Source organism: Halyomorpha halys, unplaced genomic scaffold (genome assembly GCF_000696795.3).
Source record: "Halyomorpha halys isolate HHAL.00 unplaced genomic scaffold, Hhal_1.1 Scaffold1866.1, whole genome shotgun sequence".
Lineage (NCBI taxonomy): Eukaryota > Metazoa > Arthropoda > Insecta > Hemiptera > Pentatomidae > Halyomorpha > Halyomorpha halys.
In genome coordinates, this window is record NW_027110110.1 from 85,005 (window position 1) to 99,396 (window position 14,392).

At 31.6% G+C, this 14,392-nt stretch overlaps 1 protein-coding gene across 12 annotated transcripts in view; it reads left to right on the top strand.

The window, feature by feature from the left end:
* LOC106690765 (histone-lysine N-methyltransferase 2C) overlaps positions 1-14,392 on the top strand; it is a 90,931-nt gene that overhangs the window by 62,198 nt on the left and 14,341 nt on the right. For 11 of the 12 annotated variants that reach the window (XM_014436302.3, XM_014436310.3, XM_067048180.1 and 8 more), the window contains 13 exons: positions 553-671; positions 747-3,027; positions 3,900-4,328; positions 5,745-6,033; positions 6,148-6,248; positions 7,494-7,651; positions 8,387-8,568; positions 8,820-8,933; positions 11,144-11,268; positions 11,355-11,583; positions 11,993-12,198; positions 13,218-13,322; positions 13,418-13,630. In XM_014436302.3, coding sequence (XP_014291788.1) covers positions 553-671; positions 747-3,027; positions 3,900-4,328; positions 5,745-6,033; positions 6,148-6,248; positions 7,494-7,651; positions 8,387-8,568; positions 8,820-8,933; positions 11,144-11,268; positions 11,355-11,583; positions 11,993-12,198; positions 13,218-13,322; positions 13,418-13,630 — 4,551 coding nt within the window. The remainder of the gene's footprint in view (positions 1-552; positions 672-746; positions 3,028-3,899; positions 4,329-5,744; positions 6,034-6,147; positions 6,249-7,493; positions 7,652-8,386; positions 8,569-8,819; positions 8,934-11,143; positions 11,269-11,354; positions 11,584-11,992; positions 12,199-13,217; positions 13,323-13,417; positions 13,631-14,392) is intronic. The other variant, XM_014436307.3, reaches the window with a different exon arrangement.

Sequence of the window (14,392 nt, forward strand, 5' to 3'; positions counted from 1 at the left end):
GCCTAAATTTATAATATTAATTTAAAAATTTGAATAAAAAAGCACAATGTAATACAATTGAAATTGTAGTACTTTAAATATTCCTTACTTTATTACCCTAACAGATTAAATTAAGTATAAGAACGCAACAATTTTACACAAATCCAGTCTTTGTTGGTTATTACTGAAACCTGACTGTTTAATTCTATTCTTCTTGGACCAAAACATAATTTGTCCCTCATTCATCCCTGTCCAGAGACAATAGGTCTAATTCTAAATAAAAATTACCCCAAAACTATAATATTTGTTATTTATTCAAAAGTTTATTCAGGCTGCATCAAATTATCATTAATTATATCAGGCTTATATATTTAATATAATTATATATTTATTTATTTACTATTTTTTTGTTCTTCGTTACAATTTTCAAAAATTCCAGTAAAAAAAGGTTATTTGATTTATAAATAAAAAGTTTGATTTTTTAGAATAAGATATTTTTATCATGATTTTGTTAATGTTTTTGATTTTCTTGTTATTTTGTTTTTAAAACTTCAGTATCTAATTTTGTTTCAGAGTGGTGATGACAAAAGCGAAAGTGGCGGTCTTCCGTCACCAAGGCCACCTCCTATGACACCAACTCCACCCAGCCCCCATCAGTTCCATCAGATAAGGTTGTTATTCAATAGCTTAACGTGCGTTTTTTATTTTGTTTTGTTTTTAAAATTATTTTAAAAGTAAAAATACTAAATGTAACAAATATTTTTCAGGCATCCTTCTATGGTGTCAAGGTTTGCCAGATCCCCTGAAGGAGGTTTAAGACCACGTTTGGCTCCTCTCCAAACGTCAGGTTTCAATTCTCCCAGGGGAATGTCGCCTCAACCACCATCTCCTCAAACAATGAGGTTAACACAACAACAGCAGCTTCTACTTCAAAGGCATCAACTACAGCAACAAAAACAGCAGATCCTAGAACAGCATCCTGAAGCAGGAGCTATTCTAAGTAGGCAGCTCCTAAGACAAGAACCTCAGAGGCAGTTTAGGACATTCCCTGGCCCTCAAAGTCCTGGTTCTCAAGGAGGGTCCCCACTGTATAGTCCTCGTGCTCCTCCTAGTCCAATGGTCTACCAGGGACTTCAGACTCCAACTTCTCCGATGCCTCAATTTACCCAGCCCACATCTCCAATGCAATCTCCTCGTCTACAGTATGCGCCAAGTAGTCCTCATCAACAGCAATATCGACCAAACTCCCCCATGGTACCATCTCCCATGAGAAGGCCATCTTCAGCTAGTCCTCAAGGAGAAGGCGGTGGAGGGAATCCATTCAATCCTAATAACCCTATTCCAATACCTCCTGAACTATGTAGATTGAAATTAGGCTTGAAAGGAGGTTCACCTATGTGGAGTGATAAGAGAAAAAGGGTGCAACCTGGTACCAGTTCAGAAAAAGTTGCCAGTTTAGTTTGTGTGGATTATAATGATTTTGAAGAGGAATCACCTCCTATTACTCCACCTTCTAAACCTGCCTTAATTAAGAAAACAGAAACTGTTAAAGCTCGACAATCTGAAGACACGGATTCTGAATTAACTGTTTATGATGACATTGTGTTAGTTGAAGGCTGCAAAGAAACCAACTTGGAAGTTGCTGAATTGCGATCAGCATTAGAAGGAAATGTCATGTCGACTGTAGTGTCAATGCCAATGGTTATTGACTCAGGGCAGATTCAGATGATGGATGTAGAAGGAGAACTTCTGGATGACCTTGTGGTTTTAGGTGTAGGAAATGGAACCACTGATAGTGACTGTATTTTAGAAGTAAATAAAGATCTCATTTTGGATGATGATGTGAAAGAAGATGAACTTGATGATGGTTCTCCACCAAGAGCTAGGATGCAAGGTAAAGTTCTTCCCGGTGGAGGCTCCCATAATTCACCTTCTCCTGAATCTAGAAATAACTGTGATATATTCAAAAAAGTTGAAGAAAAATCAAAGAAACTTGAAAAAGAGAGGAAAAGTACTGATGAAAGGACAGTTCCTGTTCAACCTAACATTGTAGTCTCACGAACTCCGACAACTTTTACACCCGTCGTTACTCAAAAATCAATACCAATAGCTGACAATCGTCAATTAACTATTCAGCAAGCAACTGTTGCAAGTCTTGTCCAAGATGCTGTAAATGCTGCAAAGATGGCTACTGAAGCTCAAAATCTATTGAAATCAAGTCAAGCCAATGAACAGCATAGAAACGCTATTAGCCGTGGCTCGTTTGTTCCATTGTCGGTTATAACAAGTAAAGCAGTGGAAAATGAATCACTCGTCAATAATTCCATCAAAACTGACATAAGAAAATCCGAATTAAGCAGGTTTTCAGATGTTGACAATGGTCAGAAAGAGATGCCAGAAAATAAACAAGAACAACTCAAGTTCCGGTTAGAAAATGCTAGTGATATACGTATCATTAATACTGACAGTTCAATTATCAAGTATAAAACATCAGAATCTGTTGATCGTCATCTTGTACATAATGAAATCAATGTAATTAAGGAAAATGAAGAGGTTAACGATAAGCGAGATCACAAAATTGTCGAAAGAATTAACCATATCACTCCAAAAGTAGAGAATGTCACCCTCCCCTGCGTCAGTTCTAGTATTCTCGAGGCTCAGCTAACATCTATGTTGAGGACAAGCAGCGAACAGCCTTCCAATCAAAATTTTATTTATGCCGTTGTTAATCATACTGTCAAAGACCAGAGGAGAGAAGAAAACAATCAGGATGACATGAGAGTTGAAGGTCTTGCTGCTCACTTCCAAAGGACAGTTAAAAATGAAGAGCTTATGTTGAGTGAAAGTGATATATATAAAAATTCTAGGAATCCTCATCTTAATAAGAAACATGGCAACATATATGTGAGCTCGCAAATAAAGACTGATACTGTAATGGTAGGAGGAAAATCTTATAAAATTTATCAAGCTGGGCCGCAGTCCAGTACGAGCGACATTCTAACCTTAAGGGATGACAAGGAAGAGGCTAATGGCAGAGTTGCCCATAAAGTGAGTGAAAATGTTTTTCAACATTTATATAAAGATTTATATATATAAATAAAATAGCTAGATATAAAAATACTTACACACATATATATATATACATTACATATTTAGAAATATTCCTTGTTTCTACAGAAAAGACATAATCTTATTTAAATATGTTTTCCCATTTCCCAAGGCCTCTGATATATTTGAAAGTATACCCAGTTCATTTATTCTTCTTGTGTAAAAAACACACTCTTCGAAGATATGATTTATTGTCATTCTTTGATTACATTTCTTACATCTGGGTGGATCCTCCTTTGTAATTAAGTGAAGGTGTGTGAGCCTTGTGTGCCTTAGTCTTAGGCGTCTCAATACAACCTCCTTTCTGCGGTTGCTGAGACTGGAGCTGCTCCATGCCTTGACATTTTCCTTAATTGCCTTCAATTTATTTGGTGGGCTGCTGTCCCGTCCCACTGTGCCTGCCACTCTTGTAATATGGCCTCTCTTAGTGGCTGTGCAAGCTCCGACGCTGTTAAGAAAGCTTTACCGCGTCCCGGAAAAGAGAGCGCCTCTTTTGCAGCCTTATCAGCCATTTCGTTGCCTCTAATCCCAATATGACTTGGTGATTAGGTAGTGTGACATGAAAATAACACTAAAAATTTAATAAATTATATCTTTTTTTTAAAATCTGTAGTATCATTTTTATGAATTATTTTCATATTTTATTGAATTTCAGTTATAACATTATGGTATAATGGTTCAAATTATTTAAAAAATAACAAATAACTGTTAGTTTAGTTGTAATCTTTAATAAATTATATTTATTAAATCCATTTCAGAATATTATTATTTTTTTTATCAAACAGTTTACTAATTATTTTATATTATATTAGGTGAATACGATAGAGCGAAGGCTATCCATCAGTAACGAGAAAGCGACAAATGAAATGCTTCAACAGAGGGTTGTTTCAAGTTCTGAAACAGGTGAGAAAGAAACACATCACATGAGTTTTGGCGGCCCAAAGGCTCAAGTAGTTGCTCAGAAGGAAGAACCAAAAAAGTTTGTTGCTCTTGCTACGATGCTGTTACCAAGGAATAATGAAGAGAAAAGAGTAAGGCCTGGAGAAGACTCGCAGAATGTTCTTCTTAAACAGCTGCTTCAGAACACCGCATGCGCTACTACGACTACTGCTTCCCTGCCAATAGTCCCATCCCTTGAGGCTCAGCTCGCTCGTCCTGTACCACCGACACCATCCTCTCTCCTCCCTTCTGTTTTAAACGAACCTCCCAAGGAGATACCACAGTCTAAACCTCAACAGCAGGTACTTACTCTTCCATGTCTAAATTACTAATATTCAGATTATTTTTTCTTAATCAAAGCCTTTACTTTTAAAAATAAAAATCATCAAAAAAATATCTTTGTGCTTCTATGATAAATTTGTTTTAACTCTTAAATGCATGATTTTTTTTATTTAAAAAAAATCCCCAACTACTTTTAGGTTAGGGTCATACAACCACATTGAAATAATTAAAGTGGCTTAGATTTTTAACAAATTTGAAAAATTTAAACGTTTCTTGAGGACATCAAGCGCTTTAGTGCCTACCCTGGAAAAGATCTAAATCAGTCTTACTAAATGTATTATAAAGAAAATATTATTTAAACCTGCTATTTACTTTTAAAAAACTGAAAATCAAATATAGAAAACTGACTGAGGTTCAATAACTTCTTACTGCATGATGTCCCACAGGAGGACCATGACTCATTTCTGTAATAATGGCCAAAGCTCATTTAGAGGCAATAATTGCATTCTAATTCAATTATGTAAAATTACCTTGAAGCATATGTCCATGTACAATATAATAAATAAATGCACTTACCTTTCCCAAGCCAGTATATATCTAAAGCTAGCTGACAATTTTTAACAATTAAAAACCTGTACAATATTGAATCTTATCTCCTACTCCAAGTGTAATTGTCCCAACAGAGGGACAATTAAGTATACTGAGGTGCCAAGAGTTTGCTGAGATAGAAGATATAAGATGTTCCTCCAGAGGGACACTATGCCTGTGAAAGTTAATCATATGAACCTGAGAGATGCAGAGGTTATATTTGGTTCAGATTTCAGTTGTTATCCCTTTTTAGAGCAATGACTTATTATCTATTGGAGAAGTTTTTTTTTTTTTTCTGTTTTATCTCATTTTAACTGTGTTTTAGTTGTAATTTTAAAGGGCATTGTTAATTATTTATCAATTACTTTGTTTTATATACATTTATTGTAATTCGATCTGAATATTTCTCCAAAGTTTACATACAGGGAGGATCACTAAGTGATGTTGCCAAAGTGAGGCTGGAGTCGTAGAGAAGTTTTAGCTATCACTTTAAGTAACAGTGCCATATCTTGTAATTCCCACATTCTCGATTCCATCTTAACTGGCTCCATGTTAGTTAAACAGTCATTATTTATGGGCATTTGAAGTATCTGTGAATCAGCTGAATATGTTTTAGCTTCTTTAATGCTCTGATAATATTTCTTCACCTTTCTCCTTACATTTTTATCTTAGTGAGTTCCCTATTTTCTAAGAAGAAAATTTTATAATCTATAAGTAGTTAAACAAAAAATATGTTGTTTAATTACAACTAAGCATTTTTTAGATATTTAGTACCCATGCTTTTATATGCTATTACAAAAATAGTTTGCCCTAGAGTTTATTTTTATTATTACAATATCTACTTACAGATAATAGAATCACCGAAACAAGAGTCACGTCCCCACATTGGCCCATCATCACTAGACGAGTTACTTTCTCCACCTCCGCCTCCTCAACAACTTCAGCACCCTCCTTCAGCAATACAGACTAGTCCAATAATCAAGCGTGAACCTGTTTTTTCTTTGAGCCAACCTGGTCCTGTCATGACACCCATGGTGGACGTCAAAAGGGAAGTCGAAGTTAAAAAAGAAGTGATGTCTTCCGATGAAATGCTGTCTCCTGGCCTTCGTTTAGATCAGGCAGACTCTCAACCTCAAGGTAATAGATGCAGATTGTAGTTTTAGAATTAATCTTCATTTCTTTAAGTCATAATATTGTAAGTTTGCTTAATAATGCTATGTGGAATTCATTGCATATCTGTTTATTGTTTAGATATCAAAAAGTTGAAGAAGCGTCCATATCACCATCAAAAGCGAAGGCAAAGTTTAGGAAAAGAAATGATTGGTGGAACACCGAAAAAAAGACCTCGGAAGGTAATTAATTTCTTTTTCCTACAATTTTTGTATGCTATTGATTATCTATTTTTATATTTCAATTATTTCTAAAATAATGTTAATTTTTTTAACAAAAGGTTTTTCGTGACAGTTAAGTTATTATTTAAATCAATTTTAATGTGTATATGTTTATATTTTCTACCTTGCATTTTTTACTATGGAGCGCAAAATTATTTTATTTTTTAGCGAAACATTAAGCAGCATGTTACCAAATATTTGGCTTGAGAATATTGTTCCATGCTCTATTGTAATTAGACCCATCTTTATTTCTACATTGAGTATGAAATTTGCTATGGGGGGATAGGATTGATATGTATTTTCTTTCTTAATCACATACCTATTTCAGAAACAAATTAAGCTCCTTTAAACTTAATTATGAAGTTTTGTTTTTGAGTAATTTTACTTCTTAAACTACCTAAGATGTTCCAAGCATGAAAATTGTTCAAAAGAAAAAATATTTAAATTTATATATTATAGATTTTTCAATAAGTTCAGAAATGTTAAAATTTCATAACTCTTAGAACTTATGATAATTATAATAAAAAAAAAAAAAATAACAGAATTCATCTAGGTTTCGAGTAATTTTAGTGCATTCGTTTGAACAAATATTATATTACTTAGAGAAGAAATTATTATAAATAATAATGGTAATGAATATATAGTTGAGGTATCACATAAATAACCTACACCATTTTAATTTTATGAGATGTATGAATTATGAAATAAATATTTATTAAAATAAAAAATTTCTTAGCTACCATAAATGTAAAATTTAATGAATATGGCAGCTGTATCTAATGACAATATTAGTAATTCTATACTCTGCGCAGTGACGTAATATTAGTTTCTATATGACTCATAAGTGAGAGTATGCGAGTCAAGAATGTTCTTTGTAACTGTTGTTATTATTTTATCCATTAGTCCAAAAATTGTTCCTTCTAATTTTATTACTAAATGTATTATGAAAACAATCTAGCCATTGTCTTTTTTTTGCCTATTTGCGTATTGGCAGAACTGCAATAGAGAGAATAGATAAACTACTAAATTTTTAGTTTCTGACGTCAAACGTTTTTCTATCAAAGCCTTGTTAACTTTATCTTTTTCTAGAACAATGTTCCGTGACTTAGTAAGCTATTTGTTTAATTTTATTCCAACAGTCACTCAATTGTACTAAACTTTATGTGCTGCTCTTTAAATCTATTATTTTGTTTGATTTATTTCCAGAGTTCGAAAGTAGAAGAAGATTATGATTCCTTTATTGACTCTGTTATGCATCAACTGAGACAGACTCCCGGAATGTCAATTTGCGAACCTAATCTTACGTATAATTTTACTGGTTGCCCACCATTTGGTGCTGGTGATATGAGCAAAGTCAATTCATGGTAAGTAACATCCTCATTTATTATATTAGATATAATTAGAAACCAGGTTTGATGAAAACATATATGTTTTTGGCTCCTTTTCTTCGATCAGTTTATGAAATATATTTCCAAATTAGTGCATCCATATGCGATCATAGCCATTTCAAAATGATGAGAAGATAGATGGATAATATATAGGAGGAGAAGATAGTTGAGGGTTCGGTCAGAGAATAACTCAAATAAGTTTAAAAATTGAAATGGAAATATTTGAATATTTTCATTAAAACGATTCAACCTTGTAAATAATAGAAATTGATGAAAATAGTTTCCTTTAAAAAAATCTTTAATTTTGTTAATTTGAAATAATCAATTTCTTAACGTTGGAAAGTAAATTGTTGTTAACTATTTTTGTTTCTCTTTTGACTGCAACACTGACCATCTTCTCCATAATTTAATGAATTTCTTGTATTTTGCTTATATTGCTTATATAAAATAAAGTAGGTGGACATTTTAGCCATGTTTTCTCACTAAGTTTTATTTATTTATATGAGGAATAGTTAAAACAATCTTTGTTTCATTACCTGAACTGTAAAACAATAGATTAAAACTCTTTTCAGCGAATGGTGAATTGGATTGTGGGGAAAGTTTTATATAACATCATATAACTACTAATTGTTATTTTTGGAATATATCTACAATATTGTCAAAATCTCTACAGTAATTAATATTATTAAATTATTTTTTTTATCTATCTAGCACACGCCTTGGTGAATTGCGTGGTATTTATGGCTCTGCTTATTTACCTCATGAAAATGACCATTATAATACATTACCCTTCGGAGACCTTCCACCTAAAGCTCCGTCGACGCCGGCCACTCAGCGTGGATTTTATAATGAGGAATTTGCACCCTTAAAGTTACACACTGCAAAGGATGACTGTAAGTATATATCTTTCTAATGAAAAACCTATATAATTCATCAACTGTCAATTTATTTTAAGATATTTGTTAGCAATATAAATATTATTTAAAATCAAATCACACTTTCAATCTAAAATATTTCAGTTATAAAAATTTTTGGTTTATTTTTCTTTTATATACTTATGATGATGTTGCTTTGACTTTTTCCTATAAATTTCTCTTTGTAATGTACTCAATAAATATTAATATGTTTCTTTTCTATAATATAGTTGACGATCGGAAATATGACTACAACAGAGATCGTGACAATGATACACCTGATACAATCATAAGTTCCTCTAGCCCAGAGTGTATTATGCCGGAGTTCCATCCAAGGTTTCCAGGTAAATGATGTTTGAGCTTTTATATATGTAATTAGAAATAAAAGTTAGTAATTCACATATATGTATGTATCTCAAACACCCAAGACGAGAGAAAAAAGTTTATAAAAATTTTATAGGCATCAATAGTTGAGTATAACTTCTTATAAATACAAAAATCAATGTAAAACATATTACGAGTTAATATTCTGTCCCATGGTTGGGTTGTCTTTTTAATTTAGTACAAATCTGATGATGTAAGATAAGCTAAAGATTCTCAAAGGTATCTATACCAATGAAATAATAAGCTATGTAGAGCAAAAGTAAAATAAAATTATCTGAAAATAATTAAATTATTAATTTGTTATATAGGAAGATGGTCAGGGTTGTGGTCAAAGGAAAAACAAAAATAGTTTACATTAAATAGTTTAAATAGTTTTTCCTTTGACCGCAACCCTGACCATCTTCCTATACATCAAATTTTATGGTCAACTATATATACATATATTAATTTGTAAGTTAATAATTTCCACAAAGTTTTAGTTTCAAATGTATTATTTTACTGAAGTTTCTGTAACTTCGCGAATTTGTTCTCTGCTTTCTATTATCTTGTGATTACCCGTCAGACTAACCTGAGATCTCTAAACATTTTATGGTTTCTGATAAAGTACATTATGTTTACTGGGATTTACCCTAGCAATGTCCCTTGTTTAAGTATGGTTTGATTCAACTACTGAATTCTATAAATTGCGTTGGCTCACATTTATAAAAAATATGCCATTTCTTTGACATAGATGGTAGGTAAGGAACATAACTATGTTGATTATACTTGAAGAAGTTTGTCGGGGGGTGCGGTCAGCAATCTTTGCTGACCGCACCCCCCGACAAACTTCTTCAAGCATTAATCTACGGTCAATTATCTACACCTCAATATGTTGATTATATTTTAATGGGCAACAACCTATGTCTTATTTCTTATCAGATTTATATAATACTTTTTTTTTATTCTTTGGTAGTTAAATAAAAATTTGAGACCATTTCATTAGAGGTTTTAAGGCTCATTAAATTTTTATTATCACAATAAACTAACCAAATGTTTTTCTAAGCCCTTCCTTGCTACTATAGCATTTGCAATCTCCTTGCATTTGATTCTTTTATGTCCTATTAGCACCTTTTTTTTTACCCTTACCTAGATATTTGAGGGCATTTAAGCAAATTGTAAGTTGTATCTTCCACTTGTATGTCATATACAAAAAAAAAATGTTTTTCCGATGTCACTATTCAAATAAAAAGTGTGATCAATAATGTTCACATATTTGAATTATGTTTGGCACTCAGCAGAAAAAAAATAATGAGAACTCTCAATAATTTTAATTTCAAAGACTGATAATTAGTAATTTTATGGGTAATCTGGTTAGTGCAGAGTAGCTAGATGCATTGAAATAATTTCTTCAGGATTAAAAGGGCTTGAAATAATCGCTCATTTGTTTTGAGACTTCTTTTCCAAACTCAGCTGTAAGTAGGTTTTTGTACCTTTTAGCGCTTAAAAAATTAATTTTTTATGATAATGATTCTTTAGAATGAAGATGTAGCCCAAGCTGATGACTTGGCAAAAGAAGAGTGTCGGATATATTGCAGCAAGGCTTGAAGTGAAGTAGATAAGTCCACTATTAGCAATAATGGAATCATACACTCCAGCGATTCCAAGAGACAAGTATTCATGAGCTGAGTGCCTCAATAGTGGCTCATCGAGTTTCTTTTTTTCTGCTGGGTGTATTTATTATGCCAGAATCATTTGTTAAATTGTAATTATTTAAATGTTGGATGAAGATTACCTATGACAAACAAAAACAGGGAATATTTCAATCAGAAAAAATTATTAATATATTAAAATACAAACTTGAGTGTTATAATTATTTTGCCTATCTTTCTGCTAAACTATGTAGACCATTGTCGGGAATTCAACAATGGTTTGAACAATAATTACTATTAACATGGATGCAAATGACTACAGTAATAAGTGACAAAATACATAAAAACAAAGTAAAATAGAGATTGCTTAGAAAGATGAAGGATAACTTAAAAAAAAGTAATTAAAACAAAAATAATCAAGAATGTTATCTAAGAACGCAAATTCTACTTGCACCAATTTATCATAGGGAACTACTAATGATATAAGCCATTAAATATTTGTTATAATGATATAACAATTAATAAAGTATATGTTGTTTTAGGTTTGCAGTTAATTGACTCAGATAACGAAGAAGAAAGATTTAGGTTGTCTAGGTTTTCTCCTGACATTCCTATCATTGCACCATTAGCTATAAGGCCGAAGCCCATACGATTCTATAGTGACATGGTAATGGATGTTTCAAACATATTTTTTTTTTTTTTATTACTATGGAATTATATATTTAATATTTGTTATTACAATTAATCTTTCAGGATAAGGAAAATGAAACTCCTGATGGGGAAAGAGGGCGTATTCGGGAAAGTGTAACAGTTACTCTAACACTAACTAGTCAAGCAGCTGACGATGTGCTGTCGGTATTACGAAATTTAGCCAATGTACTCAGAATACCTGTACCTGCAACGCATAGCATAACGGAGAGGAGTTCAGCATCCCACCGCCTTGGAATATACCGACTCAAGGGCAAAGATGGCAAAGAAGGAGGTATTATGATCAAATAAATTCTGTATGCAAATGTTGTTAATGATAAATTTACAAGAGATATGTCCTTTTTAACCATTTAAAAACATTTTGTTTTTGTCTAAAACATTTTGTTCTTTTAAATTAGTAGAGATTTTACGATAAAAATATTAGTGGATCTATTTTTAGCAAAAAAGTATCCAAATCAAGAAAGTTTGTTGTCAGAAGTTGAAATTATATTAATATTGTTTTGTTTTAAAATTGTCATTCTTCTTTTTCACTTAAAATATTACTCTCTGTTGTTGTAATCCCATCTTTTATGTATCAGTTTTAATTTAACAAAGTTGATGTAAATCTCTTGAGTATTTGAAAAAAAAAAAAAAAAACCCTATGTAATATTTACTCTATTTTATCCTATTATTTTATTTTTTAGCTCAAGTCGATATTCAGTCTATCCTGAATGGAACTGCAAAGTTTTGTAGGCATTGTGATGTCGTTATAATGAATAACCTTATGCGGAAAAAAGCATCGGAAATGCCCCTAGTCGCAAGGCAAGGGGAAGAAGATCTTTATTTCTGCAGTACATCATGTTACATGCAGTTAGCACTCTCCCATCCACAGGGTGCTAACAAAGATAAGGTGAGACACTATATGCCATTATCTATCAAATTTTATTTATGTATAAGTACTTTTATTTTCCATAAATCCTTTACACTTGATGATATTCAACATTAAAGTTTTCTCCCATTTCCATAATACCAGCTCTGTAAATTTGAAACAATTTAGATAACTGGATGTAGAGTGTTTAAAAAACCATTTGTGAAATGCTACTTCGCCAGTACAAAAGAAAACCATTTGTGAATCAAATTATAATTGGTGATAAAAAGTTTGATATGAGAACAGAAATTTAAACATTAAAGATCATGTGTAACTCAAGGTGAACCATTGTCATCGACTGCTTTGTTAAATTGCTATAGAATGGCTATAAAAAAAAAAAGGTAGTTCAAAATCGTGCGAAAACTATTTATTTATTAATAATAAAATATTATTTATTATGAGTGTTAGATTGTTTTTGCACTATTTTTTTATTGCCACCCTTACTATCTTTCTTCAGTAATTACATATCACTGGTTTGGAAAAATAATGGCACAACTGTAAACTTTGTGAAATTGACTTTATTGTGTTGATGGGCTAAAAAATGCATTTACTAGATGTTTGTAAGTCAACATTATTTTACTTAAGAATTTGCCTAGGGAGCAGTTTAGTATATTCAATTATGTCGATTTACAAAGAACTAGTAAATCTATTTTGGAGCCCGCCAAGACAATAAAGTCGATTTTACAGTTGCGTCATTATTTTTCCAGAACAGCGATATGATCAACAAATAATCTCTAATGTTTTTCATTTTCATACTTGAAACATGTATTTTCTATACAAAATTGTTGATTTCATATTGTTTCATACCTTGTAATATAGTTTATTACAACAGTATAAATGGTATTTTTCTGAGTTTGCTTTTTTTTTTTTTTTTGTTGATAAAACTTTTATGAATTAAATGTTCATAAATAAATATTTATGAAATGAAATGTGTTATAACGTAAAAAAAACCTGCTCCATAAATATGAAAAAATTGTTTAACTAAAATAAATTTTTTTTAGGCTTTAACAATAATAGATCATCAGCAAGAAACACCTTCCAAAAAGACAAAAGTTGAATCTACAACCGACTGCAGTGCCATAAAAATTGAACCAAAGAAAGAATTTGTAAGTACTTATTTATCACATTATTCTGTTTATTGAAAGTGAAAAATAAAAAAAAGTAATAAATGATATTAAATACATAAATTATTTGTTTTTAGAAACTATCTTCCGATCCTACATACATGACCACCAGGGGCTCAGGAAAACGTGAAAAACAGATGAGTGGTTATGATAAAACGGCTGTGACAAACTCTTATTCCTCCCATACTCTAGGAAAAAAGTCTCCTTCACGATATCGAACATGGACATCTGCAACTATTCCACCTCCTTCTGCCAGGCATAAAAAACCTACTGATAAGGAAATTACTGAGGTATACCTAGTCAAATAATTTATTTTATTCTCATGTAATTTTTAATTAAGTCATATTTGCTAAAATAAAAAAAATCTGGTGCAGTGCGCACACCACACAACTTCACTTACTTCCCTACTTTGAGTTGAAATTAAACCTCGCTCAGAACAGATATTTTTATATTATTCACTTCGGCTATACTTTGTCGTACAAATTACCGAAATGAGGCTTTCAGTTTCAAGATTTAATAACTCCGATTTCAACATTTTGCAGAAAAGTACTTTTAATAATATTTCTCGATGCAAAATTTTAACATTTGTCTCCAGGATAAGTATGGCACAAAAATTTAACTGTTTATTAAATTTCACATTGTGCTCTTAACCATTTATTTGGTGCTTAATTGTAATGGAAACAATATTGAAAATGGCAAGAATGATTTTATAGAGTTAGTTATCCTGTCTACTGAACGGCTTATTGTATAGGTTAAGTGAAATTGAAAAAGTAGTTATTTAATTATAATATTGTCAAGACAACAGTTAACAGGCTGGTTGATTGAAAATCTGTGCATACACCCGCTTAGTCAAACTCATATTAAAACAGATCTTTTATTTGAAATGAAATGAAATGAAATGAAAAAATAACTTTATTCTGGGACATATGGCCCCTAAGAATAATTACATGGTTCATATAGTGAGATTTTTATCTGGCGAGCGTTTACAAATTTTCAGATAGTATAATGAAATTACATAGGTATATTGGCTTTACTACTGTTTATAATATTAA